At 36.9% G+C, this 23219-nt stretch overlaps 1 protein-coding gene across 4 annotated transcripts in view; it reads right to left on the bottom strand.

The window, feature by feature from the left end:
- Positions 1–1684: 1684 nt before the first annotated feature.
- The window catches only part of TRAPPC8 (trafficking protein particle complex subunit 8), a 57338-nt gene continuing 35803 nt past the window's right edge, over positions 1685–23219 (bottom strand). For 2 of the 4 annotated variants that reach the window (XM_072852561.1, XM_072852563.1), the window contains 10 exons: positions 20474–20621; positions 19101–19197; positions 18138–18206; positions 17981–18021; positions 16065–16250; positions 15385–15486; positions 8012–8059; positions 6445–6590; positions 4767–4856; positions 1685–2715 (listed from right to left, as the gene is read on the bottom strand). In XM_072852561.1, coding sequence (XP_072708662.1) covers positions 2481–2715; positions 4767–4856; positions 6445–6590; positions 8012–8059; positions 15385–15486; positions 16065–16250; positions 17981–18021; positions 18138–18206; positions 19101–19197; positions 20474–20621 — 1162 coding nt within the window. In that variant the 3' untranslated portion in view covers positions 1685–2480. The remainder of the gene's footprint in view (positions 2716–4766; positions 4857–6444; positions 6591–8011; positions 8060–15384; positions 15487–16064; positions 16251–17980; positions 18022–18137; positions 18207–19100; positions 19198–20473; positions 20622–23219) is intronic. The other 2 variants (XM_072852562.1, XM_072852564.1) reach the window with 1 other exon arrangement.

Genomic DNA, 23219 nt, shown 5'->3' with positions numbered 1-23219 from the left:
AAATGGTCTTAGCATACAACAAGTCAAAAACGTCCATATTTTTATAATCACCACATAAGGAAAGAGAATAAAGGAGAGATTTCACTTAAGTGTGAAGAGAAAGCAAAAGTTTGTTTGGGGTGGATTTTTTTTTTTAGCTACATGATATTGTGTCTACAGCAAAATCAAAGTCTGGCTTATTTATAGGGTTGACAGCCTATCCTGCTGAGCTTCGCATTTTCAAGAACTCTTTGGGAATACTTGGTATGCATACAAAAAAATTCATGTCTAGATACACAAACATAGAAAAGCATCTCAAAACTGCATATTGAAGAGGCTGCTAATTTTACCCATGCTGAATAAAAGACTACTCCAGCTCTTTTAGCTTCTTTTTTTCGCATCATTAGCTCACCATAACCCTATAAACATTCTCAGAAACATGAAGAAGGGTCAGTCTCACAGTATTTTCTTCAAGCCAAGCTACATAATGTGTCACCACAGTTTCTTACCTAGATTAGCACTAACAGAAGTGGCAAGTGTTGGTTTACTTAATCCAAAAGTTAGGATCACTGATAAGTAATACACCAGTCACCAGGATAACACAGCCCAGTAGTTTCTGTACTGTTAGTCAGGCCTGTTCTTTACAGGAGTGCAACTTCTAAATCACAGGAGTTACCATTTCTTACCAGTTTCTTCTGACAGGCTGAAAAAAAAGCAGTTAAACTTCCAATCCATATCTCAAACTCTTGTGGAAACATCCTCTATCAGAAAGAGACTTGTGCCACTTGAGTATTTGAAGAACTCTTAAAAATACACTAACTGTGACTTAGAACTTTGTGGCCTACAGCTGGATAGCTGGATTGCATCAATGACAACTTTTCTTTCCCTAAAAGAGCACCAAGATGGAAAGAGGACTGATGACATAGCATAAGGCTACAATGCCAAGAATCCTTTAGAAAGAGTAGTCTTCCAATCTGCCCAATAGCAGAAAAAAACCTCACCCCCAGAAGCAATATATTTATTGTTAGATAATACTCAAGTATTCTGTTGATAATATGACTGTGGATCATGTTGATTTAAGTATGACTATAAAAGGTCATGTGCTGTGAATGGGTTCTAAGACTTTTCAGGAAGGTTTAAGACCTGGAGACAGTCATATAATTGTACTGCATACAAGTAAAATTGGAAACCTTGTCTAAAAAGAAAAATACACATCTGAGGGCAGATGTACTGTTTCATATGCCAGTGTTGTCCTATGAAGAAATTTCCTTCAGCCACAAGATAGAGTAGACTGTCTTCGGTTTCTCTAGGTGTTTGATTTTCCTTGTACTCAGCTAACCCATCATAAACCGTAACTCCTAACTGGTTCTGCTGCACTTGATTGCTTTGCACAGCCTTCCCTACATTCAGCTGCTATTACTCAAATTAAAAATCCCCAGCACATAGCAAGTAATTGAGATTTCCCAGACAGCTGAATTCTGCATTGCACCTGGGAGCACTGGGTAAGAACTCAAAAGGCAAATACAGCAGCCATTGCAAGTTTCAATGTACACCAGTGCTATATGTGGCAACAAGACAGGAACTTCGCCTGAGCAAAGAGGGCCAGAATGAAGACAGTACAGAATACATACACAGTATCAGCACCTGTAGATTGCTACAGCTGTATGAAAAGGAAGAAAAAAGGGCACAAGTCCATACAGTGAATATGGTATGTTTTATTCTATTTACAGTACATTTGTTATAAATATAATACATTTCTTGAAAATCTTGAGTAGATTTTTTTTAAAACAGATCAATTGTTATAGTTACATAATAAAGCAAGTGACAATTTGAATGACAATCTCATGGTTGTGAAATAGTGCATTCTGTGATGAGATGAATGAGAAAATACTCAAACTGGTTGAAGAAATTATTTTTTAAACATCTTAGGTGGGACTTGTATGTAAACCTTGAGAGGTCACCAGTTTCCATAAACATGAAAACTCAAACCAAAATTTTAAACTAAAGAACCAAGAAACAGAAACAGATTTCAGACACCTTGTTGAACTTTACAGTAAGGTTGGGATTTATCATGACTAATGGCTTCAGACAGGAAAAAGCCTATGAGGGTTTCTTCCTGAACCATATCCTAATACAGCCACAAATATTAAACACACCATGCTGGAAGTTGTAACAGCAGTCAAGCTGCATTTTTGACAGGGCATAGGACATACAAATATGTTCAGATTTGGAGTTAAAGAGTATTTTGTTATGAATATCTTAATTACTGAAGAAATACATTATAAAAGGATAAACGTATTTTCAGTCCAACGTGCGTTGCATTGAGAAACAAATTGACAAGTAGTCTGAGTATTTTGCTATTTTCTTTCCTACACAATCTTTAGTAACAAGTTAGATGTTTGAGGTGCTATTTCCAAAAACTGCAGCAAAATGTCAACCAGCAATATAAGAAAAGAATCCCATTTATTTTGTCTTTTAGTGTGATTTTTTTCAGGAAGTGGTCAGATATTATTGATAATAATCAGTGCAGGCATGGAGTTCTGCTGACTCGTTTCAAACAAAGTAACTTGGTCCACTAGCTTGGCAAATATTCTGGGGGTTCCAAGATTATAGACACCTGTATGAACGAAGCAAGCTTTCAGCTGCAAGCTATAGACCTCCTGGCTTTTAAGTTGAAGCTTGTACTGTGTTTGCCCAAGCCATGTAAAAGATCCATGGATTTCTAGTGCTTCTGGGCTGAAAAAGAAGGTAACAAAGTTATTTCCCTGTATTTGAAGCATACATACCAGTTTATGCGATTCCCTCAACCTCAAGTTTTCCCAAGATTTCAGAATGCACTGTGTGTCCATCACTGGCCCCTTAAAGAGATGCTTGTTTATGCTTTCTGAAAACTTCTTTTCAAAAGCCAGAAATTGGAACTTAAGTTACTACGCCGGCAGTCTTTGGATGCGATAGTGCCCACCATCAGTCATCTTTGATGACTTGGAAGTTGCTGAGTCTTTTTCACTGCCTGCTTACAATAATTTCCCTTACATCACTGCTTTCCCCAAATGCACTGTGCTTTGTTTCCCACACCCCCACCCTTATCTTTAAGAGATTAAGGTTTTTCTAGCAACACAAAGCTAGCTGCAATCATAGGTATAGACAGAACTGCGCTTAACATTATTAAGATGCTAATTGCAGCTTCAGAAAAAAGTTCACGTCTATTTGGCCTCTTTCCTACTACATCTACAGACACACACTTTGAGACAGAGTACCCAAGGTACCTTTGGGTATCTTTATGGATCCCTATTTCCACCCATCAGCTCAATTTAACTCTGGGTCCTTACTTCTTGACAAATACTTTTTAGTGTTCTTTGACTCACACTTAACACACTCCTTTACAGCAGCTCTCCCCCTTGGCTCAAATGAATCAGTAGAAATCTTTAAAACATTTCTTTGGTTCCCAATATACTGTACACTACATACAGAACATTATACATATATATAACAATGAATTCCAGTGTATTCCCAGTTTTTTTATATAACCAACATGTAACACTAACAATAGACATAGTAACAAGATCCAAATTGTCACCGTTTTTTGAATTCCTACATAAGGCATTCTTGGGCCTGTCCCATGAACTGGAGTTAAATCAGAGTGCATGTCACAAATACTCAACATGGATATACACAGCTTTATAGACATTGCATTAATATGTTGGTTTGGGAGTGGGAGGTGTGTTTTTTTGTTTGTTTGTAGGGAGTTTCAGGCACATGACTACACTATACTTTCGAAGATACACCTTACAACACTGTTACAAAACATGACCATCTTGTGAAAACACACCAGATCAGTCAATAGCTTCCTGCTCTCAAGTGATAAATAAAACAGAATTAAGTGTTCTGTCCTCTATTTCTGAACCTGTGTATTTAGGCCCTGGGCTTTTAATTTCTTACTTGCCTGGACAGACTGTTGGCAAGAAGCAGATGTTCCCCATGACTAAGCCTACCTCAGTGTCCTTCACAACCTGCCTTCCTCCTTGCCAAGAACATTCAGTCAGACATCCCACAAAGTCTATTTTGTGGTAAGCAGATGAAGTAGCATTATGTCTACTGAGGGGGCAGGGGAGAGGTGGTGTCACCCCAATTATAAGTGAGTTAAATTGCCTTGTTTTAACAGAATTGGAAGAATTGACAATGGTATATCATGGTACTGAATTCTCTCCCACAGAATCCTTAGTAAAATTTTTTAGGAACAATTCACAAAATGTTTCCTCAGCACTAATATTTTCACACATAGTACTACAGTTGTAAGCAAAAAGCCAGTCGTAAGAATCAGCTGATAAACCTGGGGAAGTCTTAAAAAGACCTAAGGTTCTATGACATTTTATACTAAGCCAAATTGCAGGAGGAAGTACTTGTTTAAATTTCAAAAGTTGTTTTCCATAAATTACTTGATATTTTTTAAAATGAAAACCCAACAACATGTTTAATAAAGTAAGATTGCTGAAGCTCATATTTCACTAGTTCAAAAGCATTTCTACTTTCCTAGAAGAGATCTGCAGAGTTTAACTATTCAAGAGTCAGACCTGTCTTAGCAATAGTCAGAAGCAAAGTAAAATTGAGCACTGACTGAAGACTCCTGTTTGACCTGTAGGAAGCCTTTATCACCCTCCATTCTTTCAAAGAAGCCACTGTTGAAAAACTCCTACTCCAGATATTCAATACAGTTAAAACATTACAAAACTCCCGGAAACTAAGAAGCATTCTCAGAAAATACTGTTTTGTTAACATTCACTTATTACCTTGTTGTTTTATGCCGCAAATCAATCATTACATCTACAACAGCCTGGGAACAATTGGAAAGTAGGAGAGTGACAGGTACCAGACAAAGGCTGCAAAGAGAAATAGTTCCATAGTAAAGGAAAAAAGTCTTACTCTGGATAGTCTTAATTATACTCTTTAATAGTTAAAATAGATTTCAAGTAATAGAAAATTAACATGTAGTTGTCTATTATGCAACAGTCAGACAGTGTACATAGCAATATAATCACTTACATTGACTAGAGTTTCCTAGAGTAAAAGCTATCATTTGAGGCAAACATCATTGGCTCAGTTGAGCCAAATGAAGTTACCACCTTCCTTTGTCCAGCTGAGAAAGACTAGCAAAAGCATAAATAATACCTTAGTTTACTGGAAATCTATTTTTATGACAAGAGACATTTCAGAATAGGATAACATTGTCCACTACACTACTCTCCGAACCACTGTTTAGCACGTTTTGTCTAGATACTTTTCTTCTGTACTGTCTCCTGTAGAGGAATTGCTGGCACCTGGCCTAAAGTTTTAGCCAGAACAGTGCCCAAATGGAACAGACAGCACATACACATTTGGTGTTAGTTTAAGCCTTTATCCTGAATAAAACTAATACAGTTAGTTGATATTCTGCTTGTTCACAATTAGTATGATTGTTTTTATAAATAATGCTGCAGCAAGAAAGACCAAGATATTCACAGGCAGGTACACAAGCTACTGCACCTGAAACAGCTCTATGTATGCAACAAGTGATTTGTGCCACTGGAATTCCTTGCCATTGCTTAACAGTTTAAATAGCCTAAGTTTGACTAACAAGAAAAGAACAATTAGGAACTATAATGAATAAGATATTAACTTGTTACTGGAATAATGCATGCTTTGTAACTGTCATTAAAATATGCCACCTTTTGAAACATTTAAATGTTAGATTTTATAAAGAAAGAAATCCCTTCCATTTGGCAACTTACTTATATTAACTGAAATTTTAGAAAAAAGTATAACAAAGTAGAGTTCTCAGATAAAACAACTCAAACCTAAATAGGTATCTTTATGTTTCAAGTACAAATCATTTCATACCTGGAAATGAATCCAGAGGGCTTTGTTCGGATCATTTTAATTTTGAAAGACTTATGGATTTTTACAGGCTCCAACTAATTCACTCTAGCAGTCTGCTTTTTGACAGAAGTTAATTCTGATATTCTTCCAGGAGACAATCCCCAGTGATCTAAACTGTTACCACCTTTCCTTCTGACATAAATCAGAACCATGTGCAGCTAATCTTGGCAAGTCAGATGCTGTAGACATAGCAGTTCTTTTGACTTAAAAAGTATGTTACTTTCTGTCTAGCTCCTCAAAGTAGTCACACTGTTTACTGTGACACCAAAAATAAACACAACAGCAGCAGAGTATTTATTTTTCTTTCAGTTAAGCTTGATAACATTACTAGTTAACATTAAAACTGTGAACTGTGGTATTACAGCCTGTTTCTCTAGATGAAACTTTCATTCTACCTATACAATTCTGAAGCAGTGAGTTTAAGAATTGAGCAAGATTTCACCCTTGCATACCAGACATCGTTTGTATCATAACCCACATAGCATCTCTCAACAGGATTTATGTCAATTTTAACAGTATTTCAAAAGTTTCTAAAGAAAACATTGCACAAACCTTTTTTGATGAAAAGAATGATTGAAAGACTCTGGATAATGAAGACTTGTCTTGATAAGATTAGAAAGCTGCTCTGGTGTTGGTCTTGCAGGTACTGGTGTGTTTTCTGGTCGAAAAAACTTCAAGAGAACCATTTCTGGTAATTCCTGAAACACAAATTCAGAATGAATTTTTGATAAATAAAATATTGACATAAGGTACTGTGCAACACAAGAAATCCAGTCACAGAAGCTACAGTTTTCCATTATGAACTATAACTCTAGGGAAATAAGTCTACAGCATCATGAAGCTTACAGTTTTTTCCCAATGTGCTTTGTAATAAAGCATGCTAGAGGAAGAACTGATGATTTATCTGTTACCATCTTTTGAGACAGATATCACAGCTGCTTGTGAAAGCACTAATCTGTGCAAGTTTCACAAAAGCATGCTATCATTGCAGTTGTTTGTTAGTGTTTGGTTTTGTTTTGTTTCTAAGAAAAAGGGACAGCATTTACACAGTTCCCTATTCAGCTGCTGTACCTTAAAAAAAGAAATCCATCACCTGCCCTGGGAAGTTCACAACAGGAAAGCCAATAGCCAAGTTTCCCAAAACAGATCCAAAGTAAAGCAAACAGAAGTTTATAGGAACATGCTAACAATGCCAGAAGGATTTAATAATTCAGAGTATCTTAAAATTGTATAGCAAGCTCTTGCAGATACGAAAGTTACCTTTGTCCCCAGCTGAAAGCCCAAGTCAAGCACTGACACACTACTTGGGATTCATCCTAACCCTGTGGGTAGAATCAATCTCTGAAGCACAATAAATCAGATGATACAGAAAGATGCAACACCAAATGAGGCAATCAGGCTGCATTTGGTCCAGCATTACAGCACTACTGTAACTCTGTCCATCATCATCTAATCTGTTTTGCAAACAGGATTTATTTGGGAAGGGGTTGCCTTTCATTATTCCCTTATGAATCTGTTCTACAAAAAGTCCACCTTTAGAAAAAAGAATTTGCAGCAATAAATGTGACTAACTACTAAAAGCAAGTGAAAGAAGATTTTTAAAAGCCACCAATAAGTCAGTACAGTGTAACAAAGTAATACCTTTTTGTTTAAGGGTGATGGATTGTACCTTCTAAGTTGAAAAGAAATACTATAGGCAACAAAACCTTACTCAAAATAACACACTGGGCATTCTGCAACATGTATTAACATCTCAGTCACTGTTTGCCTATGCTGGTAGTACCACGAAGACATCAAATGTTTTATCAAGCTTGCAACTCTTTCCTCTTGAAAGGAAGAGTAGGTTTTTTTAAAGAGTAATTTGAGAAGAAAAAAAGATTTCACAGTAACAATGAAATATATTTTAAGCAACGAATTAATTTGGTATTTCCACCCTACCCTATGGGTATCTAACGATGATAATTCACAGCATGAAACACACTGGCCTCCAGAGATGAAATTATAGGTTTTCATTTAAGTTTATCTTTCTCCTCAAATTACAGTCCAACCAATTACTCAATGGCCTCTTCAACCACATATCAATATCCTACACACTGTAGTTGGCCCTAGAGTCAATTACCTGTTCCAAGTCCTCCCAATCAGAATTCCCGAGTATTTTTTTAAAACCCTACAAAAGACAAATACGAAGGTTTATCTCTACAAACAGACAAGAACATCATGAAATGAAGCAGGAACATTTACTGGTGAAAGTGCAGAGTGCTGTTAGTGTTTCAAACCTTGAGTTTAATATTACACCTCTATTGAAGGACTGGAAAGCAGTAAGATTAACCATTTACCATCACAGAGCTAAACCTTAATTCCAGCCATCCTCTGGGTGTCAGATTCAGAAAAGATGTCTGTCTCCAAGTTCAGCTGCTCAAAGTCTAGGTTTTTTGTAATTGTGTACCTAGAACAAAGGCTAAGACACAACATTTAGTACATGGTTCTCCTACCTAATGCTTCAGGAGAGAATTAAGCACTTTCGAATGGTAACCAAGAAGATGTGTACACAGATCAGGGAGCTACCCAGAGACAGCTAATAAATGCTAAGTTTAAGGATGCATTAAACTCCCGCCCTACTCTGGAGCTTGGGAAATTGGATCAAGGCTACAAAAAAGAGAGATGTTCATGCCTACTTGGGCACCTGTACCCTCCCTTCAAGAATATGCAACAAGCAGATAACAGCCTCACAACTTCTGGTTATTTACACTTAGAAACAAAGTAAAACAAAACCAAGAATTAAACAGGTGGTATTTTGTTGCTGAACTCCTAGAATACCAGCCCAAATGGAGTATTGCCTTTTTAAAGGCAAACACAAGAGTTCTGACACCTAAAGTCTGCTTGTTGACCCATTATAGTTCCTTCCAAAGCCTCCAGAAGTGCCACAGACTCCAGTAGACAGCAAGCACCATATATTGCATACAAGGCAGCCACAACAATGGTTAAGATACACTGTAACCATTTTTTAAAGGGAGTAATTTGAAGGTCTCATCCATACATACTGGTAAAGGTACAGATAAGCTTGACTGGAAGAAACTTCATGAGAAGAGTTTGGAAGAACTGTACAGGGGGGAAGGGGGCAGGGAGAGTGTTTTTTTAAATTGTTTTAAATTCTATAGCTCCATTTTTAAGCTTTTTGGTTTTTCACTAGAAACATACAACAGGCCACAGCACCAGAACCACACTGCTCCCAGTTACCTTCCAAAAGCTACAAACTGTGCAATTGGTGCTAGGGAAGTTGTTTTTATTTTTAGAAAGCTTTTTGCTGCCCAAAGCAGTCTACAAAGGCCAACTTCAAACAAATATACTTAAAACTAGACACAAGCTTGCTGTTCCAAGCAGAATAATCTCAACATCTTCACTTATTCAGTAGTTACAAAAAAGCCAGGACCTTTAGAGTCTGATGTTTTGCTACTTTGAAACAAACATATTATACATATACACTACCTATACTTCTGAAATTGCGTATTAGCCACACTGGTTTTAGATATTTCCTGCAGCTGTACTAAGCTAAAAGTTGGAAGAGTCAAAGTTTACAACATTTAAAGCATCTTTTGCATTATCTGATAGATGTAATAGACAGGTCTGCCCATAATACATTCCTTAATCTCTTCGAATGCACTTTCAAATTGAAAAGTTCTTCCTTTCCATCAGATGGACAGAAGTGATGCTATCTTCACATGCAGTCATTTTAAAGGATTTTTCTACACAATATTAGACAACTTAGTTTTCCGTTTCAAAAACAATCTTCTCAACGACTGGGTCAATGTGCTCTTAAACACAACAGAAAAAAGTTAAACGCCACAATTTGATTTCCAAGTTGTATGGAAATTCAGCATATTTGCCCCATAAATCACAAGTTACACATAGCCAAAAGGATTATTAACATGCTCAATCAAGTATGAGGGACCAGTACGCACAGCACAGAAGAAAACCTAAACAGGAAGCTCTTGAACAATGCTAAACGTAAAGGCAAAATATATGCAAGCAACAGTATAAGAATGAAACAAAGTGAGATCCTAAGCGATGCGTCTTTCTCCCTTTCCCATTTTAGATCAGAGAACTCCCATTTTAAAACCTTAGTTTTAAGTTGGTTTCCTTTACCATGTGACTCATCTATATTCATTCTGGCTCCTAACTATAGAAGTGACGACTCCAGGAACAGTATTTTAATAAGACACCAGTAATAATGCATTTGAAAACACAAGTATCATCAGCTCTGCAGTCCATCAGTGGATAAAGCAGCAAATATAATTTTTCCAGCTATTTGGAATACTTCATTCATGACAATAACAAAAGCCAGTCCTCCCAAATTGGTACAGTAACTAGTACATTAATTGATACAACAAAGTAAAAAATGTACACTTCAGCTCTTGATGTTTATTTATCCTTAAGAATTTTGCTTTCCCTCCACCAATCTGGTTTAAAGAAAGTCTTAAATCCATTCCGACAATCTGCATTTCATTCAAGTATCCCTTCCCACGTATTCTGTAAAAGAGTTGTGAACTAGCACAAGATGTCACTTCCAGTAACTTACTGTTAGGAAAAATAAAGTTATTTAAACCCTACCCTCTCCTACCTTTCAAAGTTTTCTACTTCCAACCAAACTGTTGCTGCCTCACTAAGTTGCATCTATATAAGAAGCAGTGTTACCAAAAATTATCTCTGAAGCGAAACACTGCCAAACACCTGCATCCATGCTGTATGCATTTTATGGATTTTACTTTGGGCTATCACTGGTCTAATCCACAGGACTGAATAAGCAGCCTAGAAGAGCATCATGTGCAGTCCTGGAGCACATCTGGATTAATTCAGCCTGGAAGGTATCCACTTCGTGCATTACAAGACCACTTCACAATGAAAACAGAGGGGTATAAATGGGGACAGTATCTTAAAAAAGTACACCTGATCTAACACACACTCATAGACACTTTCTCTCATCTAGACTTCAGGCAACACTAAGTTTACACTCACATGCTAATGTGTTTCAGAAGTATGACTGTACTATTCCCAACATGCTGGCATGCCCAAGTGACAAGCCTCTACTAGACTGCTTCTCACCTTCCATCAGCGTGAAGTCTTTGCCAATCAGAAGCATGGCAAATGCCCCAGACCCATGCTACTACTTCCATCCCACCATATTACACTGCTTTTCCTTTGGAATCTCTTGGATTGAATTCACCGGATAAGAAAAATATGGGGGAGAGCAATAAGAAATAATATTGATCAACAGCCCTGACTGTGAATGGATGTTTAAAGTATTTGAAGTTTTTGTCCTTTTACTAAGTTAAGGGAGAGAGATCAAGAACAAGGGACAGAATAGCTGTATTTCAGATGCAATTGCAAGTTGACCTTCAGTTAAAACAACCTGATTCCTGAAAGCAAGTTTCAGAAGAGAAACAGAACCTATAGCAGCATCACTGCCAAAAAAAAGAACAGTCATTAGTTACAAATACCCAGCTAATTTTTATTAGTGAGCCTTTTACTACTTGGACTCAAACAGCTACTGCTAACATATCTGTTCAGACCTATTCACTTTACTAACACTTTACGCAATTTATTCTTCACATACTGTTGCTAGTGACTATAATGTACCACTTCGTGGCACCTTTTGCATTTCTGATTCAAGGAAATACATTATATTTAGCACTTTTCCCTACCTTTAGCAAAAGGCCATTTTTTCCAAAATAAAAGTGAGAGAAAGGATAGGAAGATAAATGTTTTCCATATTATTCAGAGAGCTTTCTACAAGAAACAAAGAAATGCTTTAACAGAGTCAATATTCTTAAGTCAATATTCCTTCAGCATACTATTGTTATGATTCCAAACTTCTACAACATGAAGTTTTAAGTAGTTCATCACATCACCTGATAAGTGTGCATCCAGTAACCTATGCTTAAACACAGTGCTATTTAAACAAATAAAAAACCCTGTAGTGTAAACAACCAGAAAAAAAAAATCTGTATTCAATGACAGAAAACCAGTAAGCTTCAAAGTCATTGTCTTGGTTAGAATGAAAAAAGTTTAGAATTCATAATTCTATTTTGAATAGACATGGGAGGAAAAGGAAGCACATGCATTTGAGCATCCATGTAAAATTTGTGCAGGATTTTATTGTTATTTTCTTTCTTTTTATGCGGGTATATACAGAAATTTTACCCAGAAAAAGATTTTAAGCCTCCCAAGCCCCAATATCTTGTGTTTTATAGAAAACACAATATCTTGTGTTTTATCTTGATTTTATCAAATGCTATGGGCAAGTTATGCTACTGTGATACAGGAATAATTGCATTCTGCTGTCTGTTCCACATCCCTGTTGTATGCATTACATGTTCCACAATGAACCAAGCAGAAGTAACCACCTGTCCTTGCATCTCAGTCAAACATCTTAGCTTAGACATATGATAAAGATAACTTTATATCAGTGCACTCAACTACCAACCTAGCAGCAACCGCTGGAAGAACTTGAGAAACATAACAGTGCCGATGAATACAGATCTACCGCTCTTCTACTACAGTGCTTTACTGCAGCTTTGTTTCCTTAAATAGTTCTAGAAGCTTCTATAATATATCCAAGCTAAATCCTTAAAAGCTGGCAAAGAATTAGTCTGAGAGGTACCACAATTGACCAAAAAGCAGTAGCCAACCAGTACATAGAATTGAGCCGAAATATAAAACAAGCTATCTTGATTTGTTCAACATAGTTATTTGGTAAATTCAGCTAATATTTGAGTCATTTATCAGAGGGCTAAAAAAATAAAGGGGGTGCAGAGAAAAATCTTGTTCATGTTTTCTCCATGTCTATTGTGAGACTCTTCTTGGTTGGGGATGGCTGTATTGCCAGACAGACACAAAAACTCCTTTGCTGACTGCAACAGCTTGAAGTAGAAACAGTTCAAGTCAAGAAGAAAGTCACTGGAGAAAAGCAACAAACAGAACATTGCAAGAAATGCAGGGAGCAGACTCTTGCATCCTAGGTGACACCCAGTTCAGAATATGCAAACAAATTTATTTTATCAGATCTGAGCAGCCCTTTATCATTTAAGAACTGGTAACCAACATGCACTGGTAAAAAGCACGCATCTCCATCTCCCTCTGCTGTCTAGACCACAGAAAACAATTAACTTCTATATTGTCAGCACAAGACATTCAGGAACAGTCTAGAGTTTCCAACCCTGTTTGTGACTTAGAGAACAAATACAGATTTACAAGACAAACTATTTGAATGTTACATTATTATAAGTCTCAAAACTGAGATGTTAAGATACTGAATTTTCAATACTGAAAATGTTAAGATAGAAGTAATGTTTGGGTTTGGGATTTTCTCTCGCCACCCCCTGCTTTTCACCACTTGTATAACTTTAATGCAAGAGCAAGATAATTCAAAGACAATATGCAATCCTGAATAGATTAAGTATATTATTTTCTCTACCTAGCCTCATTTAATCCTATTTTGGGGATTCTTTTAATTTTTAAGTGTCGAGTGAATGAAGTAAACTGCTGTAAAGTCTCAAATCACTTAAACTCCTCTGAGATGGGAGGTGAGGCATAACAAATTATCTACTCTCCTCACAGTATAAGGTTCCAATTAAAAAGAAGTAGTACATGAGCATACAAAATCTCTCAATCCTTAGTAGTCCTGAGATTACAGGCTCTTAAAACCCAAATTCAATCTGGGCTTTGATTACCATGAGGACACAGAATTTACACATCTATTAAAAACAACCACCACTCTTATACCAGGTTTCAACTGCATCACAACAGATGCATTTTTGCTTCCAGCCAAGGTACATAATGCTTCAAAGGAAGTATGTTCTTTATGCTGAAGAAAGTGAATACAATAATGTAGCACCTATTTGAATGTAGTTATAATAATCATTGATGAGAAACAGATTATAGACAGAGAATGCTAATACAGTAGCATGTATTCCTCAAAACAAATTGAGGGTACATCTGGATCCTCCTTGTTGCTGGTGGCAGGATTCATTTCTTTTAGTCTGAAAGTGAATTTGATGTAGACAACTAGAGTTCCAGTGCAGTCAATAAATTTAAATTTCTATCCCTAGCATGTTCAGTCATTTGTTTATTTTAGGATGCAGATGTGATTTATTCCTACTTCTTATCTTCCCACCCATTTGCTAGAACCAGACCTCAATGAAATCAGAACTAGAAGTCCACAGTGTTTTCTCTCCTAACTTTAGATATCTACAGTGTGATCTACTGTTCTACATACACCTTAAGACAGGAAAGATAATACCAGAGTGGGAGGCTGTCATTAGATTAATACACCCTCATATTGCTCAGCATAGCTTGAGCCCATATGTGCAAAGGCTTTTTTCAGGGTGGGGGGCTGTTAAGTGAAAAAATCCTCTTCAGACATTAGAACTATTTTCCTATTTTTCAGTACCAATGAACACCAGCCAGTTTAGCTCAAACTACATGCCCCTTTCAATCTATTCCCGTCTATTTCATAGTGCACTAAATTGAAAAATCTTAATTATGTAAAAATACTTAAAGGTTTATGAGCCAAAGCCAAGTGCATAGCTGCAGAGTAATTCACTAATGTTATAGCACGATATGTATAGAAGCACACAGTTGTCCTATATTGTTCTCTTGACAAAATTAATGTATATTACTACTTGCTGCAAATGAGTAAGAGCTCACTAAAAGCTATATATGATGTTTGCAACATTGGTAAAAACATAATGAGAATGGCACCAAAGCAAGAAGGAACAGCAATGTACTGCTCAGCAGAAGACTAAACAAGTGCAAGACTTGTTTCTTTTTTATTTTGCACATTAGTCTTCTTCACAGACAAACTGCATCTAGCATAGATATTTTTACAGAAACTTATTTATAGTTTCCATAGTTGTTACCAATTCATGTACCAGGAGACATCCACCAGTTTCTTACAGATGCTATTTTTCAAACAGGCTATAAAACTTGAAGTGAACTAATATGCTATTAATTGATCAATTCCAACGGAGCTTTTAGTGTCTTTAACTGCTCTAGTGCAAAATGTTAGAACAGCAGAAACAATGAAGGTCTTCACTTAAGTTGTGCATAATAGCAGAATTTATAAAATTGATTTTAACACTCAAAAATAATTCCACCATTTTACTACTAACTTTAATTAGAAATTGTTAACTTTGACTTAATACCATTAATAAACTCCTAGTTCTACTCTTAAATACCACAGAACAGTTTACTCCAACAACTGCATAGCAGTATACTTACTTGTATATTGCTTTTCTCATCTTTAAACTGAGTCCAGCTCTTTCAATATAGATGACTAATCAAAGTTGAAGTAAGTCTGAATTATTTAGCAATAACACATATCTGATGTTAGATTGTACACAAGCACCCAAAGTGATTCCACTCATTTACAAGAAAACACATTGAGTCTCTTTTGGGAAAGAAGCAAACGTAAATGAAAACTTCACACTAGATTACCTGCTTCTGAGGAAAAGAAAAAGCCTCCTTCCCAACTGTATTAAGGGCAACATGATGCTGGCCCTCCAAAATAAGCTGCTTGTTGTCTTCCACAACATATGCCTATAGAATATAACACAAAGACATTAGCAGACCAGAAACTAGCATAAGCTTCATAATACAGAACTACTGACTTTCCCCCTAACTTAACTGGAAGATGTTGTACTGTTCAAAACCTAAAGGCTAGCATGACATTTATTTTGTGTATGCTTTTAATTTTGCAAGCACAGACAACTGCTGAAATTTAGACTGCCAATTTCCACTACTTAATATTTGCATTCTGGTAAATGAGATCCTCTCCTTCAAAGCAGACTGGGTCACTCTTACAGTTCTATGATAAAAGCAAGCATTAACAAATCTCTTGGTTTAAGATTTCAGAATATCCTCTTTTAAGAGGAGAACTTAAGAACTGGGGGCATCCAGAGTAATGTAAAACCACTTAAGCATACTTATTAAAGAAACAGCTATTAAGATTGTCTTTGTTTCTTGACACCATTTTAGTTCATTTGCCTGTTTTCAGAAAAAGTTTCATCCATAAGTTTTGTATGAGTATGCTTGAAAGTTCAGGATGCCATATTAAATTATTTTCTAACAGTCATATTTCATGGCCAAATTACCACAAAGGCCACAACCATACATACCTTCCACAGTACAACAATGTTCAAGTCGACTTCACTGCATCTTTGTATCAATCTGACTGTCTCATCAAATGATTGTTTCACAGCCCTTTGAGATGCATAAGTATGAGATTGCACACGCATTCTTTTAAATTCAGAGGATAAGCTTTGAAAAAAGAAGTCTGCACAAGGACTGGCTGAACTTATTATCTGCAAGAAAAAAAAAGCAAGAGAGTGCTCTCAGAACAGGATGCAAGCTGACACAAGTTACTCTAACAGAGCTCATTATTGTAGTATTTCAGTTCCATTATCTTGCTTTGCTTCCCTTTGCAAACCTACAGGATGCCACGTCTTGGTTTCCATGCTTGCCCTGTTAGAGATCAGCCCTACCTAGCGAGCTGTCTAAGGTAACACAGGGAAACAGAGCTATAGATTATTGGCCTTAAACTACAAATACCAAACTTTGAAATAAGGGCTTTGATTATTACCACCAGACAGCCTACTGTGATACATCAAGTGTAGTGGAGAGAGCTGAAGTGTCCAACTAACTCACAAACTAATTCACATGCAAATTATTATTGCTTATTAATATTTTCCTCAGGTTAGCTAGAATTATTTATCAGAGTTAGGAACATACATTTTGCTAGCAATAGCAAAGATAATAGATTACACAGCCTATTCCCCATGTGTAAGTGGCACAGCCAGACATACTGTGCTGTTTGTCAAGTTTATAATCATTTGTGCTGAGCTTTTCGAACACCAAAAGCTTGATAAGGAAGCAGTAGTTTTAAGACTGACAGCAATGATACTTGGAGACAGCAGGATAAGAAACTTTAGCTTCCTAAGCCCTCCCTTTCAAAAAAGGTTAGCCTTTCCAGAATATGCTGTTGCAGAGCTGTTAATTGTTGCATTAGCAGAATACTCATACCCAGGGAGACAATCTGCTTTCAGAGTAACTGGGGGAGGGCCCCCTCCCCATCCCCCCCATTAGAGAACATTTTCTTACAGGAAGCTGAAGTACATGCAGCTCATCCAACTTTAAAAATGCGAAGAGGGATCATCTACCTCAGATTTCTAGTCCTAACTTCAATTTATACGCCTATAAAATGAAATGGCAGTGAGTAGGTTTTCTTTGGCTTTTAAAAGCTGGATACATATATGGAAAATGTACACTCAGCATAAAATAAGCAATCTGACATCCAGCTAGCTAAATCTACTATGCTAATGTAGATTTCTGATCTGATGCAAGCGGCCTACTTTCCTCAGGTTTTGGAAAAACATTCACTGTACCAAGATTGTTTGCTAAAAGGATTCTTCTTCAGACAATACCTGTGTGCTTAAAAGATTAAAAGACCATGGTAGTCAAGAATCTTAAAGTTTAAGAAAAATCAAAGAAAGACTCCTTAAACTGACTGCAATCTACATTAGTAGTTTTGAAATTCTGGTACCTACATCCATTAGAGGTTTCCAGACTATTTTTAGAATAAGCTGTAATTAGAATTTTTAACTTATCTTACTAAAAATATAATTAAGAAAAAACCCAATAGAACAAGAATCTGACATCCACAGATCTCTACTAGAAAACTACAGGACTGGGAAATATTCAGGAGAACTGCTCTGAAGAGTTGGAAAGGAAGGAAAAACATTAGCAAAAAAGTTAGCATTGCAATGAGCTCCCAAAGTAGTTCAGCTGTGGAGTTCAGAACTTAAAATTCCAGACTATTCACTAGCCTATGTTACCTTACCTTCTCTTTGTAAAAAAAAAAAAAGGGAGAGCTGACCTAGAAGACCAATAATTTTTGACGTGCAAAACTCAACTTCCCAACTATGAAAGCACTGTTCCCATTTTTAAATTTTAAAAAAGGCTTTCACTGGGATACTTGCACATGACAGGGATACCTTTCACAAGACAAAATATGCAGTTGCACCAATTCACCTACCTGTTCATTTCCAAAGACAATGTCTGCAAATGTGTAATTTTCTAAGGGATAAAAAGAGAAGGCATTGTTTCAGCATCATGAGAAGTCACAACTTCAGCATACAGCATCCAAATAGTATTTTCCTTCAAAAAGTTACCACATTCAGGAGAGAACATACCTTCTGAGTTTTTGCATCTTACTGCTTTAAAGCATAACTTCGCTCTCTCTCTGCTAGCAAGTTTAGTATCTGAAAGAAAAAGGTTGCAAGATTTTTTCCCTCAATGTAAAGAGTCCCTCCTCATTAGCCAAAAGTCAGCCTTTAAACTTCACAAATAAAAACACAGTGATGATACTCAAGAAGCATAACTAATCAAGCAGAGCAACTGCATGATAGTAAAGATGATGAATTTTCTGTGACTGCGTGGTAGTAAAGAACATGCATCTTCTGCTGACCCCTTCCATCTACTTCCAGAGCAGAAAGTGAGCCATAATACATAAAGGAGATAGAGAGAAAGAAGGAAGGAATAGAAGACAAAAGATTCAGTTTATCTGACTGGTTCACCCTCAATATTAAACACAAGAGGAATACATGTCTAGACTAATTTTTAAGTACATAAAATGTCAGCATACAAGTAAAGATAACCTTTGTTAGAAGCAATAACAGTACTTTTGCCTGGCATAGTTAGCTTTTTCAAAAATTAGCAGCTTGTATTAGCTAAGGCAGGATACAGCACTAGCAATTCTGATGTATTTCTAATAACTGAATAGAACAATTGTCAAATATTCTGTTGATCAGTTAAATTCAACACTGATATAAATAACTAAAAAGTAAAGGAACACTGAAACATATTTCTTGTGAGGCAAGTTATCAGCCAACCCAGACATGGATTTCTCTACATCACAGAAATAATTTACCTGGAAGTTAAGCCCATTTTTAAAATTAATGAAGTCTGAATGTTACCTGTCAATATACCTTTCTTGAAACACTAACAAAAGAGCAGCTGCAGTATGTTTGAAAGGGACAAAGTTTTTCAAAATTAATTATTCTGAAAGCCAAATTCAACTCCTTGTAAGACTCTTTTAACTGTTCTTGTCAGGCAGAAGCTAGACTTGCCATCCTTTTGGTGATAAAGATACACACCTTTGTCTTCAGAGACGTTAACAGATTTTTGAAGCTTCCAGTGCTTGCTATTACTTGAAACTTGCACTATATGAAATTCTTTAACACCAGTCTCACTCTAAGGAAGAAACAAAAACTATGTCAAATAAGACCAATCACAACTGTGATGTTCTACATGCCATAGTAAGTGTTCATTGCAAGGTGGCACTGTTAGAATCTTAATTTAATTCATTATTCACACCATCCAACATACAGCACTAAGAAGAGGTAAGAAGAGAATTAAGACCCACCGTAACGTAAAACAACAGTCCCAGCTCACAGCAACTTCCAATTCCAGTAAACAAAGCCACACAAAGAGGAAACAAAGATCCCCCAGAAAAATACTTGCAAGCTAGTATTTTAGATTAAGATGACTATAATAAAACCTAGGCTTTTAACTCCAATGCAGAACACTGTCCGCAAGGCCATTTAGTTCTAAGATTAGGGATATAGCTAGGTCATAAGTGTCAGAAATACAATAACTTTTTTTTTCATATATACACAATGAAAAATAGTTTTTGGGATTGGTTTCCTTTCTTGGAAAGAGTAAGGTGGTAGTGGAAAATGAAGTTTCACACAGTGTTATCTGTTAACTTGGTAAGTACTTTATAAAATATTCCTTCCTCCTCAAAGAAGGAGTGGACAATATTCACTTTAGTAGCTGAAGAAAAAAAAAACAAAGTGTACACACCTTTAAAACAAAATGACAAACCAGCTCAGTGATTCCACTACCAGCTAAGTGTCTAGGAATTCTATAAACAGAGGATTCAATTACCTTGCTTTGTGGTTGAAAAAATGGGAGCAGCTTTACCAAAAAAATGAGTAAATTTAAATTAGCATGGTATGAAAAACTCAAATATTTTAATCTGCTTTGCTAAGTCAACAGATCACAACAGACATATCTGTATTTGGATTATATTTGCAAAAATGTCTTTTAGAGTTTGATAATAAATGTCAACACAGAAGCTTCCTTCTAGTTGGAGCTTAAATTTTGACTTTACATTACGACTAACTCTACCAGTGTTTTCACTGAAAGGTTCATTCAGAACTATCTTGAAAGTTGTGATCATCAAGAACATTCATGAATTTGGAATAAATCTTCCCCAGAGAAAAAAATTACTCCAAACTACAGTACTGGAATTTGCTTAGGATAGAGATAGTTATAGCAGACTTCCAGAGAATCGAGATATAACTTAATGTTAGTACTCTCTTTCCAAGAGTAACTGGAATGATTAAATATGCAAGGTTTACTTAGTGTTTGCAAAGTAGTTGTACAAAAAGCTTTTACTTAAGTGTTGGTTCTACTGGTGACACATCTGCTGAGCTTTAGAACAGTATTAAAAATAATAACTTACAGTATTGATGTTTTCTACATCCACAAACACCAACAAATTGTCCCCTCTGCCTTCTTCATCTTCAAGTGCATTACTTCTGCAGACAGTAGCTCGAATATGCAGAGACCGGCTAGTACAAATAACCGCAGTGTGCCTTAATACTCTATGACTAGGAAGGAGGGAAAGAAAAAAAAGACATTCTGAACAACCAGGACTGCTGTCCAGAACCTGTCATCAAGAAGTTTGGCCTTAGTATTGATGGCAAACAAAAGCTATTACACAATTTATTCCTTTCAACCACCAGAGACTTTTCTTTTTAGCTTCCTATCAAAACTGTATTTTTTTTTAATAATCACACTGCATGTGTAGGTGCTGTTCAAACATGCAGTCTCTTAGCCACTTTGAAATACTGGAGAAAAAGGTTCATATGTCACCATGACAAAAAATACATCAGAAATATTTCTGATGTAAGACAACTGGCACAGTGAAAGCAAACAGGCATGTACTGGCACAGGGATGTCATTAAGCTATTTAATGCCACCACACACTTCGGAAACTAGAGTTTGAGTAAATAAACCATAAAAGGCCCACTAGTCAGTCACATCTCCTGCATAAACATCTACCAAAAAGCATTTAGACAGAATACCACTGTATTCAACAAATGCCCCTGAACTGAGAATCTTGAAAGTTTACTTCTAGCACCATCACTACTCTACCTTTTTCTAGACACACTCAACCTCCAGGCCAGCAAGACCTTTGTAAAAGTTATCTTCCTGTTTTTCTAGTAAGTAAACTTCCATTCTTGGACACCATCAAAGCATGTGAGCTTTTCCCACACAGAAGCTTTGTGTTACCATAACTTCCACTTGGAAACATTAGAGGTGTGTAAAAATTTGATATGTATTACCTACTAAATATGCTGAAACATCATGTGATACTTGTTTTGGGAGGGGAAGTCAGTGGTTTCCTAAACTCTACCTCATATAATGCCACAATCTACAGAATAAACTTGAACAGTTTTGCAGCTAATCTTCAGACAGATATACAGATGTCTGTATAGCTTTCAAGTGGCACAAATTAAATCATTTTTTGAAAATTTAAAACCTATGCTCACTCTACAAAGAGTACTGTTAAACAAGATCACATCACTTAAGTTCCCCCGGAAACTTCAATACAGTAGGGAACAAATATATTCCCCAACCAACCATCTTCCATCTCAGAAACACCTCACTTTCTGAATACTATGAACTCAGAGTAGAAATAAGTTCTGTTCTTAAAAAAAAAAGGAAGAAAAAAATAACTGCATTGTAGGGGGACAAATTCCCTATTCCTACAGATTCCCTATTCCTAGCTTGAAGTCAAATGAAAAGTTAACTTTGGCATTCAGAAGCTACAGAGAAATCTAAACAAAAGGTACATTTGCACAACTTAGTTTGATTTCAAGAATACACCACTGATCCACTCTCTTGACCATCTTCAACTTACTTGGCTTCGGTTTACACTACAGAGCAGTCTCACAGCACCTGAACTTGGTTTCCTTCTCAGAACTAGCCTGGAATACAAGCTCCAGCCACAAGCATTCAGTCCATGTGACTAGAGCTCATCTGAAGTAGCCCTGCTCCCCACCATCAGCCTGAGTATGAATGGTATAGACACCAGGTGTGCTGGTTTTGGCTGGGGTAGAGTTAATTTTCTTCATAGTATCTGGTAAGGGGCTGTGTTTTAGATTTGTGCTGAAAACAGTGTTGATAATACAGGGATGTTTTAGTTACTGCTGAGCAGTGCTTACAGAGTCCAGGCCTTTTCTGCTTCTCACCCCACCCCACCAGCGAGTAGGCTGGGGGTGCACAAGAAGCTGGGAGGGGACACGGCTGGGACAGCTGACCCCAAGTGACCAAAGGGATATTCTATACAACATCATGCTCAGTGTACAAAGCTGGGGGAATAAGGAAGGGGGGGGGACACATTCGGAGTGATGGCGTTTGTCTTCCCAAGTCACCGTTACACATGATAGAGCCCTGCTTTCCTGGAGATGGCTGAACACCTGCCTGCCCATGGGAAGGAGTGAATGAATTCCTTGCTTTGCTTGTGCATGTGGCTTTTGCTTTCCCTATGAAACTGTCTTTATCTCAACCCACAAGTCTTCTCACTTTTACCCTTTCAATTCTCTCCCCCATCCCACCAGGGGGAAGTGAGTGAGCAGCTGTGTGGGGCTCAGTTGCCAGCTGGGGTTAAACACCACCACCAGGTCCCCAGCCCTGATTACAGATCCACTTCTCCTAGTCTGCACTGCTTCTTAAGGTGGGCAGAGACACATTCTCCAGACAAACAAATCCAGCACACACAGCTCCATAATAAAGGTCTCTCCCAGAAAATTAAATAGTAACATTTCAGTCTGTGGCCAGTATTCTTAGTGGGCTAAAAACTAAATCTAGGTAAAGCCTGTTGCAACTTTTTCTCAGCTCTAGCTATGAGCTCTAACAGCTATAAGGTAGCAATGTAAGAACAGTATTTGCAGAAGTGAGAGAGAGGGGTAAAAAGAGACAGTCTTCATTTCTAATTTGGCTGTTTGCTAGATTGCTACACTAAGGCTTTCCTGAAGGCTGATCTCTTCACTTTCTGAACAAAGGCCTATTCGCCCCAGAATCTTTGAAGAACAGGTTTCTCAAAAAAAGTTACCTCCTGAGCCTTCTTAGCCTCGGACATGGGTGGGACTTGGGAATAAGCGACATAAAAAGTCAACTTGCTACCTTTCAAGTAAAGTTCA

The sequence above is a fragment of the Ciconia boyciana genome, chromosome 2 (genome assembly GCF_034638445.1).
Source record: "Ciconia boyciana chromosome 2, ASM3463844v1, whole genome shotgun sequence".
In the NCBI taxonomy this organism is placed as follows: domain Eukaryota; kingdom Metazoa; phylum Chordata; class Aves; order Ciconiiformes; family Ciconiidae; genus Ciconia; species Ciconia boyciana.
The sequence above is the reverse complement of the archived record's forward strand: the minus strand, read 5'-3'. Positions and strand labels throughout refer to the sequence as shown.